The 27,555-nt window shown below is 37.8% G+C and overlaps 2 protein-coding genes across 3 annotated transcripts in view; one reads left to right on the plus strand and one right to left on the minus strand.

Moving 5' to 3' along the window:
• Nucleotides 1-27,555, plus strand: part of C4H1orf21 (chromosome 4 C1orf21 homolog) — a 282,105-nt gene that overhangs the window by 59,613 nt on the left and 194,937 nt on the right. The gene's annotated exons all lie outside the window — the stretch shown is intronic.
• Nucleotides 11,965-12,258, minus strand: LOC118846359 (NADH dehydrogenase [ubiquinone] 1 beta subcomplex subunit 1). Its single transcript, XM_036754800.1, has one exon. It carries the CDS (start codon nt 12,198-12,200, stop codon nt 12,024-12,026), a length of 177 nt encoding a protein of 58 aa, XP_036610695.1. The 5' UTR covers nt 12,201-12,258; the 3' UTR covers nt 11,965-12,023.

A 27,555-nucleotide genomic window follows, 5' to 3' on the forward strand; every position in this document is an offset into this window, starting at 1 on the left:
CTCCCATTTTTTCTTTTCTTTTCTCTATCCCTTTCTCCTCTATCTCTTTCTCTCTAGGACTAATTTGTTTCTCTGGTTCTCCCCTATCAATTTTAATGCATGTGGAACTAGGTTCCTAACCATAAGACCAGGATTCTGTCCACTGTGTTACCTAGCTGCCTTTTATAATTTTGGGGGGTGGGAAGCAGGTCGAAAACAAATAAGGGGATGATTTCTTTATTTTTTATTCTATGATTATTTTCTATGTGTGGAACCACCCCCAAAAAACTCAGCAAGCAGTACTGAAGCCCAGCCCAAACAACCAACAGTTAAGAGGAAATCTATTACTAGTTAGAACCTCCACCCAGGTCTCCCCTTTGCATTTATATTCCCTCCTATCTTTACTGTGTGTTTGTTTTTGTTTGTATCTCACCTGGGAACCTTTTTCCTACAGCCACACCTTCAGTATAAAGGTGACTATAGAACTGCAACTCTCAGGGCAATCATGACCAATTAGGATGTCAGTGAGGTTTCCTAATATGATTGTGTGTGTTTTGTGGAGCCTATGAAAAATGATCTGTCATCTAGTGCCTTCATACTATTTTATGGACTGTTCTCAACCATACTGCTATTTTCACGAACTTTTCCCAGTGGAAGGAAGAAAGGGTGAAGTATGAATGACTGCCACAGACTTCCTCCCATTAAGTGCTTCAAAAATCACCTTGTCTCATTGTTCCTGGAGAGTGTTACATGGCATTTAGCTCCATTTCCAAAGATTTGCTTTGTTCTAGGGATCTTGAAAAAGTGCAGTCCTTAGAGAAGTACAGGGGGTTGGACCTGAAGGAAGACAAGGAGACTTTTCCTCTTTTAATTCTCTTTGGAATCTTGTGGTTGGTAGAGAGGATTCTTTCATTGGACAGAAGATTGAACTAGAGGAACTTTTAAGTTCAGCCCTCTATGATCTTGCCACATAGATTTGTGGAAGGGAAAGCAATTCAACCAACCCTATCCTCCTCTAGAATGGTTTTCTTTGAGTTACCCTGGCCAAAGTGGAGGCAACTTGCAAATTTTCTGGGAAATGTATCTGTGGAAATAATTTATTTAGAGCTAGAAAGGACCTTAGAGGTTATCCAATCTAGTTCTCTAATTTAAGAGATGAGGTCACATAGGTAGTAATTAAGTGGCATTATCTGGGATTTGAACCCCATTCCTATGACTAGGTGGCACGGTGGATAGAACACTGGGCTCAGAACGAAGAAGACTCATCTTCGTGGATTCAAATCCAGTCTCAGACATCTACTCGATAGCAGTGTGACCTTGGGCAAGTCACTTAACCCCATTTGCCTCAGTTTTCTCATATGTAAAATGAGCTGGAGAAGGAAATGGCAAACTATTCCAGCATCTTTGCCAAGAAAACCCCAAAATGGCGTCACAAAGAGTCAGACACTACTGAAGCAACTCAACCACAACAGCCTCTGAATACATAAATGCAGTATTCTTTTCCGTGCTGTCGGCTTTTGTTTGCTTTGAACATTAGCAATCACTAAAAACAGAGTGCTGGATATTTCTTTTTTCTCTCACCTTCAGTTCCCCTTTCTTAACACACCATCACCAAAAGCAAAACACACCCCCTCAAAATATTATCTGAAGGAATTTTGTGAACACCCATCAGTGACCCTCTAGTGAACTGAGAATTGAGTGACCCAAAGGACTGATTTAACTGGAAAAAGTGAGTAATGTTAAGGGGACCCGATTGATTTTCTTAAGGAGGTATTTGGTTATTCTAGAAGAAATTATAATGGAATAACATTTTAGATGAAACATGAATTTCACTAATGATTAGGAGAGCCAAGTACTACCAGGGGTGGGGAACCAAATGTGGCCTCGAGGCCCGCAGGTTCCCCACCCCTGCGACTAGTCTGTAACACAAGTGAAGATTCCTACAACGTAACTATAAGCTTCAGCTGAATAGGAATGGCAAGAAGATGAGAGAACAGGGAATCTTGAATTTCAGAATTTAAAAATAGATCTCCTATGACCTGCCAGCAGAAGCTACATCAAAGAATTTGCAGTGAGTTAAAAACCTGTGGGTATCAGTGAAAGTGACAGAACAAAGGCCTAAACACTGAGCAATTGGCCAAATTTTAAACCTTAGGCCCAGAAGGAGTGGCCAGAGGAGAATAGCCTTTTTATAGCCATTGTGAACATTCAAAGAAATAAATAATGTTTTTAACTTCTTTTATTTCCTATGGTGCTTCAGTGGCTGTCTGCCCTCCAGCCACAAGTAGGTGATAGTCATAACAATCCCTTGGGGGAAATATTAATAATCTATATTTGTTTTAAGGTAAACTACATTTTTACAACTAAGAAAAGTGCATCTGACTTAGGCTTAGGGAAATCTAATCATTCGCAGGGTTACCCTTGATAGAGCTTTACTAAGAAGCTTGTCAAGCTACTGTACATAAAAAAAGTTCATTGGACACAATGTGAAAATCAAAGAATGTGAAAAAAGGGTTGTTCCTCCCCTCCCCGCCCCCAAAAAAACCATATGAAATTCAAGTCAGTCAACAAGTGTTTGTTGAATCTAATCACCTAGTCCATAGATTAAAGAATTATCAGAAAATCTTAACCTGAAACTTAATTTGCTTTTTCCTGTTGAAAGACTGAGAAAACCTACCAGATTATTCATTGTTTAAGAAAAGTAGTCATAGGATAGTAAGATCAGCTAGAAGGGATCTTAGAAGGAGAAGAGAAAAAAACCCAGCAAATCTCAGAAAGTCATTATTTTATTTTTAATATGGGTTCCAAGAGTGTATGAAGGACGGAGCAAGAAGTTCTTCTTTCCTTAACCACGTTCTCTATCCCTTTGCTTTTTGTCTGAGCTGTGTTAATATTTAAATGTTCCACGCAGATGGAGATTTTACCAGCTTTCTTAGGCGAGGAGCCAGAAGGAAGTGACTATCTTGCAGAAATCTTGGTTGTAGGAGGCTGCCTCTGTTGGTTAGGAGGAAGTGCCAGTTCGAGAGTTCATACCCCTGTTTTCCTCAAGTATGTCCTTCTCTTGACTTCTAGGTTTGTAAGAGCCTTGTGTTTTCCTTCACATATTACTTTGCCAAACTTTGCTTTCTGCCTTCTCTTTCTACTCGGCCTTCTCTGAAATCTTTTCAATAGCAACAAGACGTGTCTTAAACTTTTCTGTGAAGGGGGACATAAATCTTTCACCAGGGACCCAAATCTGTCGTAAATTGCCCTAGAATTTGTTGTGGGAGTCTAGAACAATAACAAGGTTACTGGTCATAGGCCTTAATTCACAATTTTAATACCACTAGTTAACTCCTTTGCCTTCCCTCCCTTCTACCTTTCCTCCCTCTTTTCCTCGCCTTTTCCTTCCTTCCTCCCAACCTCCCTTTTTCCCTTCCTCCCTCCTTCCCTCCTTCCTTTTTTCCTTCCTCTCTCCTTTCTTCCTTTCCTTCCCCCCTCCTCACTTCCTTCTGCTCTCCTTCCCTTGCTTCCTTCCCTCCCTCCCCCTAATTCCTTCCCTCCCTCGCTCTTTCCTTCCTTTCTTCCTTTTCTCCCTTCCTCTTTCCCTCCTTTCTTCCTTTTTCCCTCCCTCCCTCCCTTCCTTTCTTCCCTCCTTCCTTTTCTCCCTCTCTCCTTCCTTCTCTTTTCCCCCCTTCTTTCCTCCCTCCCCTTCTTCCTTTTGTCTTCCCTCCTCCCTCACTTATTTCCTCCCTCTCTCTTTCCTTCCTTCCTTCTTCTCTTCCTTCCTCCTTTCCTCCCTCCCTGATGGCACTTCTAGCCTTTCAGATGCCATGACTATTACTTTAATTTTTCCACACAATTATTTGATAGTTGGAATTTTATGTACCATATTTAAAGTTATAACTAACAAGAAAAATAATCATAAACCTTTTTGGCTTTGCAGTAAATGACACATAATTAAAAAAAATGTTTTATCTGATTTGCTGTGGTTTGGGCATATCACTTGTGAGCCCCAGGCCAATTGCTTTGTCATTATTTAAGCCATGTGAATGTTCTGCCTTTACTGCAGCTAATCTTGGTGTTCATTCTCATCCAATTCTGCTGCAGCCATGTAGATCCAGTAAGTAGATGACATATTTTTAATGAGGTGTAATAAATAAAAAAAAATCATTGCTTTATTATTTCACCAAGAAGGTACAGGAAATAATTGTGAATCTATTAATCTAGTGCATGATTTCTTAACCTGGAGCCCATGAACTTTTAAAAGTTTTTTTATAATTTTATTACAATGTAATTGGTTTCCTTTTATAATCCTATGCATTTTATTTTATGCATCTAAAACAGCTGGGAAAAGGGGTCCATCCAGAGGTTTACCAGGATACCAAAGGGGACTGTGATACCCACAAAAAACGGTTCAGAAACCTTGGTCTAACACATTTTTTGAGCTTTTCCTTCTTAGGACTCCTTCCTGAATTTACCACTTGTTTTGTTACTTGACTACAAAAACCTTTTCTTCACTGTTTACTCTTCCGTAACTTAATGGACCTGTGTTCTCATGAGTGTGCACCCTTCTTCCTCAGTTCATGTCACAGACTATCTATCTCCACCTCCTCATTCCATGTGACTCCTGTTCATGCCCTCCTGTGAATCCAGCGCAGTGGATGTGCCCCCTGTGCTGGGGACCTCATTCTCAATCTCTTCCTATTGAGTGGATCCAGCTAGAGCTCAAGAGGGTTTGTTTGATCTCCCATACTCCTGTCATTTAACCAACTCACCTTTCCAGTCATACACTCTAACAAGATCCTTTATACCCCTTGTGCCCAATTCCTTGTTGGCCGTAGCATCATAGATTTAGAGATTGAAAGGATGGTAGAGGTCCAAGCCTGTCATCTTACAGTTAAATAAACTGAGGCCCCAAGAGGTTAAATGTTTTGTTGAAGGTCACGTGGGTAGTAAGTGGCAGAGGTAAGATTTGAACCTTGGTCTTCTGACTCTAAGTCCATTGCTTGATCCACTTCTCCTCCCCATGTTCCTTTCTGGTGCCCTTTGGATGACCCTCAAACTTATTTCTTTGGAGATGGTTGTTAATTAACTATTTTGTCATAATAACAGTATAATTTGGGTTGTAATTTACATATATTACCCTAATTGATTCCCACAACTACTCTGAGAGATAGATAGAACAAATTTTGTTGCCAGTATTGATCTGTTTATTTTGAGTTCATATCTATGATTTCAGCTGTGTAGGGAATTATAGAATGAAGACATTTCCTCCACCAATGTAGATCAGCAACTCTTCTGCAATTTATAATTTTAGAGCATTTTCAGGAGCACTGAGTGGTTAAATGACTTTCCCAGGGTCACCCAAGTAGTATATTTTACAGGTAGGACTTGAACCCAAGGCTTCTTGGAGAGCTATGTAGCTAAGTGATACAGTGCACAGAGTGCTGGGCCTGGAGTCAGGAAGACATAAGTTTAAATTCAACTTCAAATATTTAATAGCTGTATGAACCTGGGCAAGTCACTTAACTTTTCCTGCTTCACTTTCCTTAATTATTAAAATGAGGATAATAAGAGTACCTACCTCCCAGGTTTGTTGTTAATCTCATATGAGCTAATATTTGTAAAGCATCTAGCATTGTGCCTAATACATAGTATATGCTGTATAGTAGATGCTAAATAAATACACCTTCACTTCCCTTTCCTTCCCTTCCTTCCTTTCCTTCCTTCCCTCTTCCCTTCCCTTCCTTTGTTTTCCTTCCTTTCCTTCCTTCCCTCTTCCCTTCCCTTCCCTTCCTTTGTTTTCCTTCCTTCCTTACTTGCTTCTTGCCTTCCTTCCTTCTTGCCGTCCTTCCTTCTCGCCTTCCTTTCTCCCTTTGTTCCTTTCTTCTTCCCTCCCTCCCTCTGAGGCCCATTCTCTATCCAGTATATCGCACTTTATGCCAAATGATAAAAATCAAATTAAAGTATAAATTAGATATTTTAGTTTTGGAAATGGACAGCTGGCAGCATTTAGTATTGTAGTTAGTTTTTAATGAATGATTTAATGTTAAGTATGACATCTTTGTTTTTAAAAATTTCTTTCTATTTTTTGTCTTTATTATTACAGTTCTTTCTCAAAATGCTCCCCCATTTTAATTTTATCTTTACTTTTATCATTCTTTCCCCTTTCAATACTCTGTGAAGGATTGATGTTTTGAAATTATTGTTATTAATAATAGCAATTATTAATCATAGCAATAATATGCTTGCTTTTGTGTCTTATAATAGTAAATGAACCATTAAGAATTCTCTTGTTTTCTGAAGAAAGATACCAGTGTTTGTGGGATCATACCAGAGGTTCAGCTATAAATTATAAAATGTGAGCTGATTCTGTTCACTTCATATAAAAAGTACCCAGTGTCATAGTGGTGGTTGGATATGATTTTAGCTCTCCATAAACTGCTTTTCAATTATTTGGAATTGGGACTGCACCAGCTGTTTTCATTGCAGATAGTTTTTTTTTCTCTTGCCAAACATTTTGCAATCGGTTGAATTCCAGATTTCATGGCCCACTGACTTGAAAAGTCTAGAAATGGGGTTTAACTTTTTTCTCTACTCCTTCAGATGAAGATTCCACAGAAATTACAGGAAGACTTCATTTCTTTTGGCAGCTAACACAAACATATGCAGTGTGATGGGTTCCTAGTAATCCAGTCATAGAAAGTGACATGTACGACCAGTCTTAATCAGCTGTTAAGCAGTTTAGTTTAAAGTGTTTTCTGGGAAATGTACTTAGGTGGGGGAGAGGACTTTGTAGAATCATAGAACTAGGGCTGGAAGGACCTCAGAGGTCACCTAGCTCTAACTCCTCGTTTTACTGATAGGGAAATGGTGGCCGAGGGAGATTGTGACTGGTCCAAGTAAGCATCAGAGTCAAAATCACAGATGATTCCTTGAAAGACGTAATCAATCGATCCACAAACATCTTCTGTTAGGCAGCATTCTAAGTGCTGAGGTTACAGTTTAAAAATTAAATAGTCCTTGCCTTCAAGGGGCCTATACAGAGATAACATGTACATAAATAAGTATGTGCAAAATAGATGCAAGGCATAGTTGTGTAACTTTTACCCTTTGATCAAGTGACACACAAAGCAGAAATTATGTTTACTGAATGTTTGGAGCATGTCTAATGCAGAGTCCAAATGGAACAGAGATTTGTTATAGTTGGTCAGAGATACTCTAGATGTCCTGTTTGGGGATAATATTGTGCTGACTGCATTGAACCCAGGATCATTGCAGATATTCCTAAATGAGCTCCATGATTACTTAACTGTCCACTTGGTTCACCAAATAAATGAAGAAGAATATGCCAAGAATATGATTGGCATTTGAATAGATGACTCATAGAACTTGTCCATCAGTGAATATATCTTGGAGAAACCTGACAAATGGAAAAATTAGTTGGACTCAGAATTGAATGGAAGAAGAACTGTGCCACCTTTGGGAAATTATGTTTAATGACCCAATGCTTTACCATGAAACTAAAGCCTATGTTTTGTTTTGCTTTGTTTTGTTTTGTTTGAACAGCAGTGTTCTTGTGACGATGTTGTATGGCTTTCAGTCATAGAATATTACAAAATTCAAAGATCAAAGGTCAGTGGAGAGGTACATGGTAGCCATAAACAAGCTATAAGGCACAGTCACTGAAAACAAAGACTTACATAGGAGAAGCGAAATAAAACAGGCCATTAGAAATGGGTGACACCTCCCCCCCCCACGTATATGTTAAATAGTGAGAGTGAGGTGTAGCCAATGGACATCCTTACTCTACTGTTAGCCATGCAACATGAAGAGATTTACAGGAAGACCCTGTAGCCTTATTAGGTAGACCTTCTTGCAGTGATTTTTTGCAGGAAGAAATGGAAGGATCACGTCAGATGGGCTAGAGGGAAATACTCAAATTGATGAGATCACAGATCCATCCAAGCATCAAGGTATTGATATCTGACATCCTACCAGTAGTAACTCATTTCTTTGTGTTACCTTGCTCTCTTTTAAAATGCAAACACTTCTTTGAAGAGTACCACACTCCTGAAACTGTAATCTCTGATGCCCCTTGCAGCTCCAAACTGCTAGGAATTGGTAAAATATTAATTTGGCTTCATTGATCACATTCCTTCTCTGTGCATAAGTACATCTATGGTGATGCATTTGTAGGGGGAAATTGGCACAGATTGAGAATCAGAGGACTGAAGAAAAAACCGAGTTCTGTTTGATTTAATTCTAAGCTTTGTTGTTCTGACCTGAAGGTATAGAAATCTGCCTCTCTCTGATTCTAAGACTGCAATGGAGGAGTAGCTGGAGTTTGTTTTGCTCCCACAGGATAAAAGCACCTCACTTTTATTTGTTATGGGTCAACCAGCCAAGACCTCTCGCTCTTTAGATCCTGTTTTGCTTCCTTCTGTGTTGCCAGTACAATGTCAAGTCTAAGAGGGTAGTGTAAAGAAGTGACCCCAGGCAGCTCTAGATGCAGGCCCAGTAGTCTGGTGTAGGGAATAGCTCATTCTTTTCCTGCCTAAGGTTCTTTTTTTTCCCTTTTAGCCAGGTAGTAATAAATAATGTTTTTTTCAAACATGCTTCAGGGTTGCATCTGTAGAGGGAGTACCCATATCTGGAATGATAGATCCCTGAAAAATAGAAATATTTATGATACTGGATGCAACCAATACATAGTAGATACTTAATAAGTGTTTATTGATCGATTGAAATGCTTTGCAGAATCACTGCTGTCTCTGCCTCTCCCCTTTCCCATGCTCCTCCCCCATGATAATCTAAAAGCCTTAGAATTTTTTCAACGATCTCCTTAAAAGTGAATCAATGACTGTTTATCTTCAAGGGCCATCTTCTTTTTTGAAAACTTCTACGCAACATTTTAGAAATACCTTTTTTTTTCTCCAAAGGTTAAAAACTCCATACCTATGTGAAATGTGTTTTCTTCTATGAAATTCTCTGCTGGAGAAGTCCAGGGTTGACTTGGTAGAGAATAAAGAAGTCTTAAGTCCTTTTTGTTCCCTTGAGAATGTAGAAATTCTGGTGAATTTTTCCAGTGCCCCTGGAAATTAGTGTGATTCTCCTTACAAGTTGCATCCTGCTCCCCACTGACATTTCCATTACTTTGCTTTTCTCCTTCCTCATCCATGGTGCTTTGTAGCCCTTCTTTGCCTAGGCTCTCACGATAAAGATGCCATGTGGTGTTAATAATACTTCATTTTAGAAGTCCTTTAATAACTTAGGTTGTAAGCTTGGCAAATAATCCATAAATGAAATTTAAAAGCAAATATATTAAAGTACTAAAGTTTAAGAATAAATATATTAACCAACTGTACAGAGTGTAGTCTTACTCAAGATTTACTAATTAGCTGTATGACCTTGGGTAGATTGCTAGCATGATAGATAGTGAACAAGTAAAAACCATGCTGGCTATGAGAAGGCAGCATGGTGGTTGATGGGCTCCTGGACTTGGTGTCAAGAAGAACTGGGTTCAACTCTCGCCTCAGACATTTATTAGCTGTATGACTCTGGGCATCAGTTAACCTCTGTGTCTCAGTTTCCTGATCTGATAAGTGAGACCTGGACAAGATAGCCTCTAAATTCCTTTCTGGCCTTAATCTATGATTTTGAGAAAATTATTTGCTTTGATTTTAAGTTGTCAAAATTTAAAAGTTAAAAACTATTTAAGGGTTTTATAGAGAAAGAAGGATCTACATTTTTGAATGAAGCCTTTTAAGAAAAGTTTTAGAGCTTACTACCATTATTTTTTCTGGCATAGAGAGCAGTGGAGGCCAGTGTCTTTCTTATTTGGCTCTGGGGTAATGATCCTCCCCAGGGTAGGGGTAGGGCCAACAGTGTTCAATGAAGTTGAAATTTCCCCAGATTAGGAGCAAGAGAAGGCTTAACTAAGGAGTTTTTATACTGTTAAGGTCCATAGGTATTGTGCCTTAAGCCAGAATCTGTAACTAGAAAATGGGCTAAAAAGTTAGAGGCCTGGAAGTTACAAATGGTGTCTAGAGCAGGAACAAGGTCAGAACTGTATCAACCAGACTACCAGAGTTTAATTCCAGAATAAGCAAGATGGGACACAGGTTTTAAAAGGAGTATTCAATTTGTTGCCCTCAGCGGGTTATGAGCTTCTGTGTGAATGTAGGAAGCCTTTTTTATTCAGTTCCATTGAACATTTATTAAGTGCTTATATTTGCAAGATAACATTCCTGGGGGATACAGAGACAAAAATACAAGACTCCCTCTTCCCAAGGAGCTTACATTCAAGTAGGCCCACGATTGATTACAGGAGTGATGAAAGTAGGAAAGAAAAATATTAATGAGGGGCATGTGGATTTTTTAATAAGGGAGCGAAGCTGAGAGAGAAAGAGAATCCAGTTGTTTTGCCTTGGACCTTACGTAGCATGTATTTATTGTGTAATGTGGTATATTATTGTTTTAAGTACTTTCATCTCACCCCCTTTCTAGATTAGAAGCCTCTTGAAGGCAGGCAACACATATTATTTCAGATCCCTTTCAATTTTCTATAGCTAGCTTACCATTTTCTAACATTACCTATTTTAGAGCAAGGTCAGTTCTAAGCATCACTGTGGTTTGGTGGAAAGATGATTGAACTCAGAGTTCTAGAACCTGAGCTCCAATTCCAGCTCTGCCACTTACTATCTGTATGTCCTTTGGTAAGTCATTGGATTTCTTTGGGACTCAGTTACCTCATCTGTAATACGAGGGAGTTGAACTAGGTGACCTCTAAGGCCCCTTGTAGTGCTATATCTATGATCCGGTGATTCCATGAAGCCAAACAAGCACGTGACTGAGTTGGAATCCAAATGCAAATTTTAGAACTCTGTTCTAAATATAGGCTATTCACTTTGCTACTCCTGGCAAATTTTACTATAAAATTTACAATGTTTTACAGCCTAGTTGATTGAAAAGTTCAATTTTTCTTTTCTTTCATTTGTATGGAGCTCTTACAGTTTATAAAGCCGTTGTCATGCTGTCAGCAGAGCGGCCTCTACTCTCATGCTTCTTTTGCCATGATTCCTGCCATGGGCTCCATTCAATACCCAGACTTTAGAAATCGACCAATAACTAACTCCTGATGCCTAGAGAGAATGAAATCCATGGTTACATAAATAGTAGAAAATATGTGAAACATTATGTAGGGCTTATTATAACTCAAGCCCATCTTAACAGAAGCAGAAAAAAAATGTAGGGTATAAGTATTTTTTAATTAATTAACTATTTTTTTATAGTTTATAACAGTTCCACAAGTTTTTGAGTTCCAACTTTTCTCCCTCTTTCTCCTCCTTCCTCCCCCCCCCAAGATGGCATGTAATCTGATATGTTACATATACCTTCACAATAAACTTTTTTCCCAATAAAACATTTTCCCAATAATCAAGTAAAGAAGAATTATAACCAATGAAGTGAACTGTGAGAAAGATGTAACAAAACCTAAAAGAAAATTAAAAAGAAAAAAAGAGAGCAAATAGTTTGCTTCAATCTGCATTCAGATTCCGTAATTCTTTCTCTGGATGTGGATAGCCTTTTCCATCATGAGTCTTTTGGAGCTGTCTTAGAGCCTTGCATTGTTGAGAAGAACCAAGTCTATCAAAGTTAGTCATCACAGAAGCAATGTATCTGTGGTTGTGTACAATGTTCTCCTGGTTCTGCTCCCTTCACTCATCATCAGATCATATAAGACTCTCCAGGTTCTCATGAAGTCCACCTGCTCCTCTTTTCTTATAGCACAATAGTGTTCCATTACATACATATACCACAATTTGTTTAGCTGTTCCCCAATTGATGGGCATCTCCTTGATTTCCAATTCTTTGCTACCACAAAAAGAGTTGCTATAAATATTTTTGTACATATGGATCTTTTTCACCCTTGTATGATCTCGTTGGGATACAGCCCTAGAAGTGGTATTGCTGAGTCAAATGATATGCACATTTTTTTTTCACTTCTTTCATAAAATATTTTTATTCAACATGAAAATTTCTCAATTCAGCCAAAGCCTTCATTTCCAGGTAACTTCTTCATTAGGCTTCAGTTCTCTTCTATATAACATGCTCTTATTCCGGAAAGCAGTTAGTTTTTCATCACTCCTCTTGTCTAGATAATAGCCAATGACAAATCCCATTGGTACCAGAATATGAACCCAGTGGTCACGCACAGCCTGAATCAGATTCACCATGATTGCTGCAGGCCTGGAGGCCGGGCGCCGAGAGCTCCGCCAAGGGCAGCTGCTGCCTCCGAGGACAATATGCACATTTTTATAGCCCTTTGGGCATAGTTCCAAATTGTTCTCCAGAATGGTTGGATCAGTTTGCAACTCCACCAACAATTCAGTAGTGTTCCAATTTTCCCACATCTTCTCCAGCATTTATCATTTCCCTGTTTTGACATGTTAGCCAATCTGACAACCTAAGAGTTGTTTTGATTTTCATTTCTCTAATCAATAGTGATTTAGAGCTTTTTTTTCATATGACTATAGATATCTTTAATTTCTTCCTCTGAAAACTGCTTGTTCATATCCTTTGACTGTTTATCAATTGGGGAATGACTTGTGTTCTTATAAATTTGACTCAGTTCCCTGTATATTTTAGAGATGAGGCCTTTGTCAGAGACACTGGTTGTAAAAACTCTTTTCCAGTTTTCTGCTTCCCTCCTAGTCTTTGTAGCATTGACTTTGTACAAAAACTTTTCAATTTACCGTAATCAAAATTATCCATTTCACATTTTGTAATGTTCTCTATCTCCTGTTTAGTCATAAATTCTTCCCTTCTCGATAAGTCTGGCAGGTAAACTATTCTCTTCTCTCCCAAATTGCTTATAGTATCAGCCTTTAACTCCAAGTCGTGAACCCATTTTGACTTTATTTTGGTATATGGAGTGAGATACTGGTCTATGCCCAGTTTCTGCCACAGTTTTCCATTTTTCCCAGCAGTTTTGTGAAACAGTGAGTTCTTATCCCAGAAGCTAGACTCTTTGGGTTTATCAAAGAATAGATTACTATATTCATTGACTACTGTATCTTGTGTACCTAACCTATTCCATTGATCCAGCACTCTATTTCTTAGCCAGTACCAAGTAGTTTTGATGATTGCTGCTTTATAATGCAGTTTAATATCTGGTATGGCTAGGTTACCTTCCCTAACATTTCTTTTCATTAATTCCCTTGATATTCTGGATCTTTTGTTCTTCCAGATGAATTTTGTTATTATTTTATCTAGCTCTATAAAATAATTTTTGGTAGTTTGATTGGTATGACAGGGTTATCAGTATTAATCAAGCAGATGAAGGGGCTTCTGTAGAGAGATATAACATTTCTAGAAAATTTGAAGCAATGGCAGGGAAATGCGCTCGGGGGGGCGGGGAACCTCATTGCTAGCCCTATATTTGGAGCTTCTAGCTTGGTGAAGGACTTTTCCAGAGTTTACTTTATATGGTGCTGGCAGAGGCTTTGAATCACCTCCATGAACTATCTCCATAATCAGCTCCATGAAGTATCCCCTTCATGAAGTATCATGAAAAACATTAACAAAGTGATTATAATGTAATTTATTATATGTTGTAGCATCTTGAGGAAGTTATTTTAAGGACCATCTCAAGTACACATTTGTATTAGAATTTCGTAGCTTGAAGAACTTAACAAAAATGCATTTTAAGTTTGACTATAAATATAACTGCCTTCATCTCATACTCTATACTTACTTTGAGGGTTTTGTGTTTTCACTGGTGTGGGTACTTTGGTTCATTTCAGCAAGTATTTATAAAATGCCTTCTAGGTACAAGACAGAAACAGAAAAAATGCACCCCTACCCTTAGGGAACTTAGTATATTGTATTTTTCTCCACTAATTATAACACTTTTTTGCTTTCTTCTGCTATGCTATTTTTTCTTTTTTTCAGTCAAAAAAAGTAGAGATGATTTATTATACATGTGCTATACTCAGCCACAAAGAAAATAGTCCAGAATGTCTACAGGCACATAGCTTTGTGAATTAATTTTAGGTAGGTAGCCCTTGTATTAAAAGATGGAATATTCTATGTTAGGGAGGAGTCAAATGGTAGGAAGAGTCCTATATTACATGGCAGAGATAAAGAGTTCTGAGTCAGGACAATGTTGTCCTTTCCATTAGACTGTGAACTCCTTGAGAGCAAGGACAATTTTTTCTTGCCTTTCTTTGTGTCTCCAGCACTGAATATAGAGCCTGGTACATAGTAGGTGATTAGCAAATGCTTTCTGACTAGTTGACTCTCTGACTGAGGTGGGAGAGCTGGTACATGTCTCCTGAAGGTTTCAGCCGGGCGTGACCAGGGGCCAGGTATTCCATATCTTTATTCCATTAGCTGCTGTAGTTGGACTACTTATACCTCTGCCTCATCTTTTTCTTTTGCATTTCAGCCTGTGAATTTGCCTCTTCCTCCTCTTTCCTGTCATGGTGAAGTAGAAGTCAACAAGATGGCATTAAGACCAAGGACCAGGCTCTTCTTTCCTATGTCTTCCCATAAATTCTACGTAGAGGCTCCACTCAGTGCATTGCACATTTTGCCTTGGTTCTTTTACTGTCCGTTGTTATACCTGGGACATCAATATCTTGTCTTTTAGTCTCACTACATGAATGGCCTCCCTCCTTTTCTAGTAATATAACTCTTTGCTCTTTTTCCCTGATGATTCTTTTTGTCCCACTTCTTGAACATAAGTTGTCATTGGTATCACACTATAGCCTAATTATGCCCACAATACCATCTTTCCCTTATCCTTTAGCTTATCCATAATTTAGACTTCTTTTTCAGAGATCTGGTATTCTGTGATTCACAGGGAGACTATCGACATTAAAGAGATCACATTTGTGGCAGCAAATCAATTTGGGGATCATTGAAAGCACCGTATGGTTTCCTAAATGTGATCCATCCTGATCTCCTTCTCCTCATTTCTTAGTCCACTTCACTGTCGGCAGCACCTTCTTGATGGGCATATACACACATCTGTGTGTATCAGTGCATGTATACGTAGGTATATTTATATATGTAATATGTGTATGTGTGTAGTAACTGGATAGGCAGTCCATCTTGACAATGGATTTTTCATTCTCTTTGTTTTTCTAGGGTGTTTTCCAAGATGTATGATTAGCCTAATCTCTTTCCAAATGCTATGGATTTCACTGAGGAGGCTTTGTAGTGCTCCAGAGCTCAATAGAATGAGTGTTTTCAGTGTCATGTGAAACTAGGAGCATTGGGAAAGCCTCACCGTCAATAAGCAATCATTCTTTTGTTTGGAATCTATGTGGGACATCTTCCATGACATTGGCCAACACCTTAGGCGAGCATGTATCAGGACTCAGTAGTGTAACAGAAAGAATACTGGTCTTGGAGCCATGAGACTTTGGTTCAAGGCCTGGCTCTGACACCTACTAGCTAAGAGATGATGAACAAGTCACCTAATTCTTTGAGCCTCAGTTTCCTCAATTGTAAAGTGGGGATAATAACAGCCCCTACCCAGGGTTGTTGTAAGTATCAAATGGAGTAATATTTGTAAATCACTTAGCACAGTGCCTGGTATATAGTAGCCACTTAATAAATGCTTGTTTCTTCACCTTCCCCTCCTGAGGAAGCCTCTTCCATTTTATTTCCCTCTCAAGGAACTTTTGTCTAGCCTTCAGAAGAAGTTTTTCCTTACCATGAATCGAAATTTGCCTCTCAGTAATTTCCACCCATTGTTCCTAGTTTTCCTCTTGGAGACCAAGCAAAACAAGTCTAATTGCTTCTCTTTCAGATATGCGAAGGCAGCTACTAGGTCCCCACTCAGTCTCCTTCTAGACTAAACGTTCCCTGTTTCTTAACTGATCTCTGTATAGCATGATTTCCAGTACTCTCACCCTCCTGGTTGTCCTCTGGCACTCTGTCTTGTCAAGGCTATTTTAAAATGTGGCACCCAGAATAGAATGAAATATTCCAGATATAGTCTGACCAGGGCATGATGCAGTACAAAAGGGATATCACCTCCCTGATTCTGGATGCTGTTAATGTCCATTAATGTAGCCTGAGATCATCTTAGCTCTTTTGGCTGACCCAAAATGAATGGTTTAGACAGAGTTCTGCTTGGGGGAGGTGAATAAAATGTCAATTTGTGGTTTCTTCAGGCTGTAATTCCATTTTTAATCTTATCTTTCCAGTTCTTATAATAATTAGCAAGTGTTAACATGACTCCATCTTGTGCTATTTCTGAATGACTGCAAAGAAATGTATTAGTAAGAACAATGAAACAAGGATCCAGAATTATTACAATGGGGAAATACTTTTTGAGCATAACAATACATGCGTGTATTAGATACTTAACATCCCACAGTTCCTGCTGTTGGCAGGTTGCCATGTATCATCGAATTAACTGGTCAGAAGGCATGATGCCTGTTCTTTTCTTTTCCAAGAAAAACTGGTCATAGAGGGTAAGGTCAGTCTCATCTCTATTAAGGTATTTTTGTTACGATAGAAAGAATACTGGATTTAAAGTTATTAGTCCCAGGTTAAATCCTGGTTCTGTCACTACTGGTCTGCCTTTTAAGTCACATAACTTCTCTGGACCTCAGTTTCCACATCTGCAAAATAAAAATATTGATCTAGATAACCTATAAAGTCCATTCTGGCTCCACATCTGTGGTCCTATGATAAGGAACTGGAAGAAAAATGGCTGCCCCATTGGTTAGGGAATAGCTGAACAATGTGTGGTATCTAAAGGTAATGGAATATTATTTCACTATAAGAAATGACTCAAGTATTAAGATGTCAGAGAAATATGGGAAGTCTCATATGCGGTGAAATTGAGTGAAGTAAGCAGAATCAGAGAATATTTTATACAATGACTAAACTAATATTAAGGAAAATGATAGTGAGATGTAAGAGCACTGATCAATGCAATACCCTATCGTAGCTTCAGAATGCTGACAGTAAAATGTGCCTCCTGCCTGTCATCAGAGAGGTAGTGTGAACTGTGGCTGCAGAATAGGTATGCATTTTCAGAAATAACCAATGTGCTGATGTGTTTTGCTGGATTATACTTGTTTGTTGGGTCAGCCAAGCAGTGGATAGAGTGCTGGGTCTGGAGTCAGGAAGACTCATCTTTCTGAGTTCATATCTGGCCTCAGACACTTCCTGGCTGTGTAATCCTGGGCCAGTCACTGAACCCTGTTTGCTTCAGTTTCCTCATCTTGTAAAATGAGCTGAAGAAGGAAATGGCAAACCACTCCAGTGTCTTTGCCAAGAAGACCCCCAAAGGGGTCATGAAGAGTCAGATGTGACTGAAACGATTGAACAATAAAATAATACTTATATGTTACAAGGAAGGGTTCTACTTAGTGGGAGTGGAGAAGAGTCATTGAGAAGTAAATAGAAAAGAGCACCAATAAAACATTTTAAAAGACAAAAAGAATATATGGTCACTTTGCTCTGGTCAGGTACCTCTTTTTGTACTTAACAAGAAAAATCCGATTGCCCTTGGTGGGGGGGAATAACACTTAAGCAGGAAAATCAGATCACCGCAGATGAAAATCAAGGTGTTATCTATGTGATCTTACTTTATATTATCCTGAAGATTTATTAACAGTGCCTACTTGTTTCTAAATACTAAATTTCCCAAGTTAGTCACATTCAGGTTACACCCATGAACATAGTATATCTGTATATAGAATTACTATTGTTTGGTGCCTTCAGGTTTATCTAAACTCATAAATGTAGAGCAGAAAGGGAACTTAGAATTCATCTAGTCCAAGATGAGATCTTGAAAGTGATATAGTATTTTATAGATGAGGGAAGTAAGACCTATAGAAGTTGAGTGATTTGCCCTCTATCACGTAAGGAGGATGTAGCAGAGTCAGAATTTCAGACCAGGGTCCTGTGCTGCCCAAGTTTCCATGGTGCCACATGAAACCTTTGTATTTATATGGTACGCTAGGAAAGACCCAGGACCCTCTACAGTCTACTTGACAACATGACCCAGTGACGTCACAATATAAACAGTAAACTGTAAAGAGGCTGGATGGATATAGGGAATCATTTTTTCTTTGCCTGATTCATCTGAAGTTTGGCGATGTGGTATTACTACAGTGGTCTCCAAAATTTTGATTGTGTACCCCATCAGTAAAAAATTTTGAGCAAATACCCCAAATATATGTATTTATAAATTATATACATGTATAGCATTATTTTAATAATTGTTTATATTATTAAACTTAGACAAAATAGTTAAAAAGGATGAGATAGACATGAAATAATATTTTGTCTAAGTCAGTAGGGAGCCAGTAGAGTTGATGGAGCAGGGGAGTAGTAACGTGGTCAGACCTTCACTTTACGAATCAGTTTGGCATCTGTGTGGAATAGGGAAATACTTGAAGCAGGGAGCAGTCAGAAGGTTATTAGAATAGTTCAGAAAGGAAATGATGAAGGCCTGAAGGAGAGCAAGAGTTGGCTGAGTTAGTCCTCTGGAGTCATGGTTAATGATTGTATTGATCAGAGTTCTTAGGTCTTTCAAAATTGTTCATTTTCGCAGTGTTGTTGCTATTATCATATACAGTTTCCCCTTATTTTTACTCATTTCCCTCTGCATCAGTTCCTATAAGTCTTCCCAGATTTCTCTGAAACCATCTCTTTCTTCATTCTCAACACAGCAGTGTTTAATTGCACTCGTAAATCATAATTCATTCAGCCATCCACCAATCAACAGTTACTCCCTTAGTTTCCATTTACTTGCTACCCCAAAAAGAGCTACTTTAAATACTGTTGTACATATAGGATGCTTTCCTTTATGTTTGTTTTCTTTTTGCTATATATAAGCCTAGTAGTGGTATAGCTGAGTTAAAAGTTATACACAGTTTAGTAACTTTCTTGGCATACTTCTAAATTGCTTCACAGAATGGCTGTACCAATTTGTAGCTCAGTGTATCAATGTTTTCCCACGGCCCCTCCAAGATTTGTCATTGCCAATCTGATGGGTATGAGGTAGAATCTCAGAGTTTCTTTAATTTGCATTTCTCTAATTACTAGTGGTTTGGAGCATTTTTGCGTATGATTATGTAAAGAGCTTGGATTTCTTCCCTTGAGAACTACCTGTTCAAATCCTTTTACCATTTTTCAATTGAGAAATGAATCTTATATTTGAAATAAGTTCCTTATTTCTTTTAAATATATCTCCCAGTTAGGTTATAACATAGGAAGTTAATGGTGATAAAGAGCAGAATGGGGAAGTGTTAAGTAGTAATATGGTAAAGGAAGTGGTGTCCTTATATTGAAGGGAAACCTACAAATTGGCTCTCTCAGGAAGGGTAGGATATAACTCATCTTCGTGGTTTATCACAAACCCCCTAGGGGTATATGGCCACCATTTCGGAGACCACTGTTATAGTGGATCAAATTCTGGACTTGGGGGTTTGGAAGAAGTAGGAAGGAAAGAAACAAGTATGTATTAAGTGGTTATATGTGCCGGACACTATGCTAACAATAATTATCTCATTTAATCCTCACAATGACCTCAGGAGGTAGATGCTAGTATTATCCTCATTTACAGTTGAAGAAATTGAGGTTAAGAATTGCCCAGGGTCACATGGCTGATAAGTGTCAGAGCTTAGATTTGAACTCAGATCTTCCGGACCTCAGGATTAAGGCTCTATCCACTGTACTACCTAGCTGCCTAGGTTCAAATACCACTTCAAACACTTACTACCTGTGTGATCTGGGGCAGGTTATTTAACCTTTCTCTATCTCAAATGTTCTTATCTGTAAAATAGGGATGATAATATAGTAATATTAGCATCTACCTTACAGGGTTGTACGTAATGAGGAGTAACATACATATACATACACATACATACATGTATGTACATACACACAGTGCTTTATAAATTTTAAAACACTATATAAATACAAACTTTTATTTTGTCAGCATAGTGGGGCTGACCCTACACAAAATTGTGAAGTAGTCATAAGTTGTCTTTGGCTCTATATATGTCCTTGCCTCAGGTACTTAACGCTCTAGTGAGTTTTCCTTACTTCTCTTCACTCTCTAATATATCAACCTGACTGAGCCCCAAGATCCAGACCTTCTGACCTCTTCCCTTTTTCCCTACAATTAGCACATAACTAACTGTTCTGTGCTCTATTCCTTAAGAACCTGCCATATATGATCTGATGCAGAGTAAAGCAAGGAGAGCCAAGAAAACAGAATACACAATGACTACAATAATATAAATGGAAAGGATAGCCATTAGACAATCAAAAACTGTTTTTGCAGTGTTGCAAAACTACAAATGATAAGCATGGCTCCACATAAAGATATGAAGGGACACCCCACACAATACTCCTTTGCAGAGGTGGGAGCTCTGTGGCTATAAAACATTGCATGTTTTCATGCTTTTTTGATGTGACGGTCAATTTTACTGATTTTTTTCATCTTCCTCTTTTTCTTTAAAATAATATTATTTGCTATATGGCGTGGCTCACTGGGAAGGTAAAAAAAATAAACAAAATATCAATGAAATTAATTTTTTAAAAAGAATGAAAGCTTACGGGCAGGGATTGTCTTCTTTCTTTTATTTGAATCCCCACCAATTAGCACAGTGCCTGGCACTTATGAAATGCTTTTTCATTCATTCACACCTTCAGTCAATGTATTGTATTTACCTTCCCTCTTTTGTACTCCAGCATTTCCTGATCTTTTCTGTCATGTCCATATTAATAATAAATTTATATAGTTGAATTTACTACAAGTAACCTATTTGTTGGAGTTCAGGAAGAAGATTTTTTCCTAGATTGACATTCTATGTCGTGCTTTCTTTTGACTAAAACATAGTTTTTCATGTTTTTTTTGGTTTGAGTCTTCTTGTACAAAATGAATAATATAGAAATGTTTTATATGATTGCACATGTATAATCTATATTGAGTTGCTTATTGTCTCAGGTAGGAGGGAGAAGAAGGAGGGGAGGAGCTATAGAATTTGGAACTAATGCTTTAAAAACATATTAAAAAATTGCTTTAACATGCAATTAGGGGAAAATAAAATATTACTTAAGAAAAGAAGAAGAAATGAAAAAGTTTTAAGGTGAATTTCTTATCTTCTAATACAGGAGTTCTTAATCTGAAGTTGCTGAACTTTAAAATATGTGTATGTACACACACAGGTATAAAACTGTATTTCAATGTAATTGTTTCCTTTGTATTCCTATGCATTTTATTTTATGAATTTTTAAAAATTCCAAAATGGAGTCCATTAGCATTAGCAGACTGACAAAAGGGTCCATGACACAAAAAAACTAAGAAACCTTGCTATAACATTTAAAGTGCTTATTTCATCTATTTTCTCAGTGTAATTTTCTTTGAAACAAACAAAAAACAACTCTCAGCCACAGTTTTAAATAAATCAGCGTCTATTTCTGTTTAGTCTTGTCTGATTATGTTTTACAGTGTTAGCTCAATCTTGTTGCATCCAAAGTTGCTATAATAACATCTTGTGGTGGTTCTAGATTTTCTAGATGTAAAGTAATTTTTGTAACACCTTTCTACTAAAGTCCTTTTCTGATATCCTATCATAGGGAGCTTGGCTTTTCAAAAGCTGATTTAGTAGAGCATGAGCCCTGGCAGATCCTACCTTACTAAGCTGGAAAGGCATGAAGTACGGGCCTCAAGATTCCATTTATGTCTATTGACCAACAATCAATTCAGTTTAAATTTGGAGAGACTTACTGCCAGGTTTCAGGCAACTAGGTGGCCTAGAATCAGGAAGACTCATCCTGAATTCAAATCTGGCCTCAGCCACTTCCTATGTGACCCCCGGGCAAGTCACTTAACTCTGATTTAGTTTTCTTATCAGTAGAATGAGCTGGAGATGAAAATGGCAAACTGCTCCAGCTACTTTACCAAGAAAACCCCAGCTGGGGTCACAAAGAGTCAGGCACAACTAAAAAGCACAACTAAAAAGACTGAACAACAAATTACCAGGTTGGCGGTGGAGCAATGAACGTAGCAACTCTCAAGACTACTGAGTCAATAGAGAAGTTTCAGTCTGAGGTTTTAACAACACTGATAAAATTCCAGCTTCTGGGAGTTTTGAAATATAAAAGTAGCCTGCCTTTATCTAAATCAGTGAATCAATAAATATTTTTTAAGCACCTACTATGTGTTAGGCACTATGCCAAGTGATGGAGATACAAAGAAAGACAAAAGATAGTCCTCACTGCTTCTCTTTTTTAATAGTATTTTTCGCAATTTACATATAAAGACAATTTTTAACATCCACTTAAAAAAATTGAGTTCCAGATTTTTCCCTCCCTCCCTCACCTTCTCAGCACAGAGTCTAATGCTGGAGACAATATACAAGCAACTGTGTACAAACAAGAAAAAATATGTGGGATAAATTGGAAATAATCTAAAATTATATCATAGCATATCTAATAGACCTAATAGTGGGTTAAAAGTGACTTGATCCTCTTTAGCTGAAGAGTGGTGGGTTTTAAAAAATTTTTCTTGTTTTAAATACAGATTTATGCTTTGAAGTTTTCTTTTTGTCCCAAGTTCATAGAAAGGGCGCACATAGCAAGTTGTCCAGAGAACAGCTGAAATGCTCCATGTTGATAATCTTAATGAGACAGCCACCCATGGAATGAATGATTACATCCTTTGTAAATATTCTGCATTTTAGAAGTAAATGTTAGCTTTGGTTTGTTATTGGAAGTGAGTAAAATTGCTTGCCAATCCTTAAATGAGCCTTTCCTTTTCTTGGAAGATGGGATCTGTGGCAGGATATTTCTGACACTGGAGTCATTAAGACAAAATGCAAACACAATTGTTGACCTTTGGGCTGTGTTCCTTTTTAAGAATTGAAAATCTGTAAGTATATGTGTAGGCACACATACACATGGTTCAGGATGTCCATAATTAGGGTACCCTTATGTCTTAGAATTACTAACTTTTAAGGCATTTTTCTTATTTAGAAAAAGGAGTGAGGGCTTTACTATCTCAGATTCACATAAATAGATGCTGCCTTTTAAAGTATTTTCTTTTATTTTTGTTTTTTTGGGGGTAGGGGGCAGGGCAATTGGGGTTAAGTGACTTGCCCAAGGTCACACAGCTAGTATATGTGTCAAGTGTCTGAGATCGGATTTGAACTCAGATCCTCCTGACTCCAGGGCTGGTGCTCTACTCACTGTGCCACCTAGTTGCCCCCGGACTTTCTTTTTTTAAAAAACATTTGCTTTGCTGTCCTAAAAAGCGTGGTGTTGGGAGCAATATCTTTCTTCTTTCAAGTGGGAATATCAGAACAACTCTGTCTGAAGGGAAAAACAACTTTTATAGTTCATCTGTGGGGTCTGCCTTACATTTGATTCATGCGTCATCTGCCTTAGGAACCACTTCTGTTGGTTCCTGTTGTTCTTGGATAGAAAGAGCAGCAGTGAAAATTAAAGTGAAATAAATCTTATATTTTTTATTCCTTATGAAATAAAACTATATTTGTCCCGATGTGATTAATCAATCTTCACCATTGGTAGGTAATTCTTCAGATTTATTGTATTTTTTGTTTTTAGTGTAATTTATTGTATTTGTATCCCCAGCACACAGAATATTTCCCAGCACATAGTAAGTGCTTAATAAATGCTTCTTGAATGATTGTTGGTGAAGAAATTCTAAGAATAATGGTAACTAATGAGTAAAACTTAGCCTTTTAAATTTATATGTGAGACCTGTGATTTCACTGGTGTGGGATTTCCTGGAAAGGAACTTTTTTTTATAGTAACATAGAAAAACACCTTCTCTGCCACTTAAAGGCTTAGCGAGTCACTTGAGACCCTCCCAGAGAGACTGTGTCTTTGTCTGAGTCACATAGGCAGTATGTGCCCATTGAACGTGAACCCAGGTCATTTTGATTAAAGCCAAGGTGCCTCTACTTTTGTTAAGGGCTTTAAAAACAGCACTAATGTTTGTGAAAGGCTTGACAGATATTGTTCTTTGAGTCTCACAGCGGCTCTATCAGATTCAATGGAGAAGCCTCCCTGAGCATTGAGCCATCTCTCATAGGAAGCTGATAGCTTAGTTTTGCCACGATTCATGATCTGTCTCTACAGCTGCTGGTTTAGAGGAGACCCTGGTGTTTTTATAGATGAACAGCACAAGGATTTTCTGTCAATCATTTTTATTCTTATAGTTTTCCTTAGGTATCTCTTTCATACCTAGGATGACTTTACTATTGCTTATTCTGTTTGATGGAAGGGTTTTAATGTCTTTTAGAAATGAGTCGCTTTCCTCTCCACTTCACTCATGTTTGTTACTCAAAACCCACTTTTCCCCTTGTGAATGGAACACCTTCAGTCAAAGGAAGGCATGGATTCCTTCTCTCGGAATGGCTGTGTTCTGGAGACACTTGGGTTGTGTTCACTTGTAGCAGTTTTTCTTTTAGCAGCTGTAAACAAGCTTGGAGCTTCAGTATGTTTTAGAAAGACCTGATTAGTGCTGTATGAAATGTTTCTGCTAAGGATAAGGCAGCTTGCTATGTTTTCTTCAGCTAGGATTCAAAACCGACCAAAAGAATTGGACAGATCTTTTTCTTGTGACTTTTGCTCTCTGACTGGCATCTGCTCCGTTTCAAGTAAGAGGCAAACCTTTCCTTAATTTCAGGTGGAGCAGCAAATAAATGTTGTTGGGTTTAGTTTTTCACAAAGTTCCCCTGCTTTTCTGTAAATACTAAAATTTTGTTCAATGTGTTAACAATACCAGGAATTGTCAAGATTCTCTTTCCTAAAGGAAAGAAAAACCCCTCAGTTAAAAAAATCATATTGAAATTCAACATAGGGTATTTTATTTTTTACTACTAATTTTATATTAAAAGCTGGCATAACCATCTTTCCAAAAGCCTCTTGTGGTTCAGTGGAAAAAATACTGGATTTGGAGTCAGGGATTTGGGTTTGAATTTTATGTCTAATAACTGACTTCATACAAGTCTCTTCATTTTGAGCCTCAGCCTCCTCATAGATAAAATAAGGGAGTCAGACTGGATTGGAGATTCTTAACCTTTTGTTCATCACAGGCCCCTTTGGCCTATTATAGACCCTCTTCTGAGAATAATGTTCTTAAATGCATAAAACAAAATACACAGGACTACTAAGGAAACTAGTTCATATTGAAATATATTTACCATTAAAAAATAAACAAGGTCACAGACTTAAGGTTAAGAACTGCTGGATAAGATGGTCTACAAAGTTCTTCTATAGCTCTTTAAAAACAAAACAAAACAAAAAAGTTCCTGATGTTTTGCTTTACACTGTGACCATGTTTTTCACTTTTAATCTCAGAAGAAAATTTGACCCCAATCTGGACCATTATTGGATGATTTGTTTAAATTATAGTGTTTGCCTTGTTTTCTCAGAAACAGCTGTTACTTTTCACAGGGAAAAGTGCAGAATTTAAGGGACTGTGAGTTCCAGACATTTTACAGCAGTTGGTTGGATATGTGAAAAGGTTGGATGCATCTTGTCATTGCCTATATCTAGCATTTAAAAAAAACTGTCAAGTTCTAAAATGTGAACTGAAGAGAGTCTGGAAAAAAAAGAGCTATGACTTAACCTACCTGCCCTGTTGCATGCCCGTTTCAGGGAAATTTGTTATACAACAGTCAAGAAAGAGAACTTTAGATATTAGCATAGCATGAATGATAGCTCTCACTTTGAGTTCCTTCCTTTCAAGATGGCAGAGGAAGAGGATCCATAAGAAAAGCAATTAAAAAGTGGAGTTGTCCCCAAGTAAAGTTGATTGCCCAGGAAAATAGTGGGCTTTCTGATCTTCAAGCAAAATAAAGAAAACCACTAGCTGGGAATGTTGTGGAAGAGATTCCCGTTTGGATGTGGCCTTGATTAGGTGGCTTCCAAGTTCCCTTCCAAACCTGAAATTCTATGATTCACTGTTTCACTAGAAGACATGCAGACAGCAAACTTCATGGAACAAAATGTTTCCTTTTTGGTTTTTGAAAGAGGGTGGAGCTTACCCTGAATAACTATCTTGAAAGACAGTTGCTTCTCATAAAATTAAAAAAACACATTTAAACTAAAGTTTTGGGTTTTGATGCAAGTTGAATCAACATTTGCCAAAAGCATGAATGTTTTAGGCACGTTTAGGTTTTTTTGTATCATTTGACTTATCTTTTTATTAATGGAGTAGTAAAAACAGACATACCTCAGTGTTTATAGGGACAGACGCTTATGGGAAGTTTTACAACATAATTGGCCAGCTTAGCTTGTTGGTGAGCAATCTCATCAGGTGAGATCTTTTAAGGAAGAACTGAACACTATAGTTTTAAGTTCGTTAAAAATAATTATAAGCCATTGATCATAAACCTGTAAGAGATTTGAGAGTCTCCTAGGTAATAAGCTCTCTAGAGCAAGGAGCCATTTTTCTATTCACCTTACTCACCGTGCTTATAGTTTGGGTGATGCTCATTAAGTATTTGTTGAGTGAATGACTAACTAAATGAATGATCATTATGTTTGGCTTCTGCTTTTATTCCCTGAAGTTCCTTGGGAGAAAAACGTCACTATGACTTCAGGATAGTAAGTTGATAGGTTTAGTAGGGCCTTAGAAAATGATTACTGTATCATGAATTGATGACTTTGAGAGGTCCAATTTCTGAAAGTAGTATCATGGTTTAATACAGCTTGATATAACTCATGCAGTCAGGAATATGACTATATTCTGGCTGCTGCCACCTTAATTATCTGGAATTTCTATTATTAAAAGAAACTGAAGATACTCAAGGCCACATCATTCACTGTTTGAGGTTAACATCACAGAGGAGCAACCATGTCTTCTCACAAATTAGTGCCATGGTCAGAGATAGAATAATATTCCCATTGGATTATTAGTCTTGTCCTGCATGGCATTTTTGTGTTCTTACACATTATTGTCTTTTTGTAGAAACTGGCCTCTTGCAGAGATGCATGTACATTATTAAATCAAAGTCATTGGACTTCTTAGAGCTTACTTCCCATCAACAGAAAAACCAAACCTTTGTCCAAGTAAGAATGAGGTTTTCTGTGTTCCTTTGCCTTTCCATCAAAGTTGACATCAAAGCCAAGTTTTCAAAGCCTGGATGTTTCACGAGGGACCCTTTAATTAGTTTCATTTTCTGAATTTCACTTTTTAAAATAGTATTTTCATAGATAAAAGAAACTTTGCGTTTGATCTTTAATGCACAGACCATTTTTCAATAAGTAATGACATTTCAGTTGGTGCTTGGTGAACCTCTTGATTTAGGCAGAACTGATTGACAGGAGAAAAAAATACTAGTTCTGACATCAGAGGATGTGAGTTCAAATCTCATAACCAATGCTGCTTTTATAACCTTGGGCAAGGCAGTACAGTATAATACATTACAGTGGTACGGTTAGTAGAGAGAGTGCCAAACCTAGAGTCAGGAAGACATAAATTCATATCTGGTTTCAGACCCTTACTTGTGACCCTGGGCAAGTCACTTAATCTATGCTGCCTCAGTTTCCCCATCTATAAAATTGGGATAATAA

This window comes from Trichosurus vulpecula, chromosome 4 (assembly GCF_011100635.1).
Source record: "Trichosurus vulpecula isolate mTriVul1 chromosome 4, mTriVul1.pri, whole genome shotgun sequence".
NCBI classification, from domain to species: Eukaryota; Metazoa; Chordata; class Mammalia; order Diprotodontia; family Phalangeridae; genus Trichosurus; species Trichosurus vulpecula.

Bases quoted from the DNA above. Each gene is read 5' to 3' on its own strand.
- LOC118846359 (XM_036754800.1), bottom strand. From the start codon at position 12,200: ATGGTGAATCTGATTCAGGCTGTGCGTGACCACTGGGTTCATATTCTG.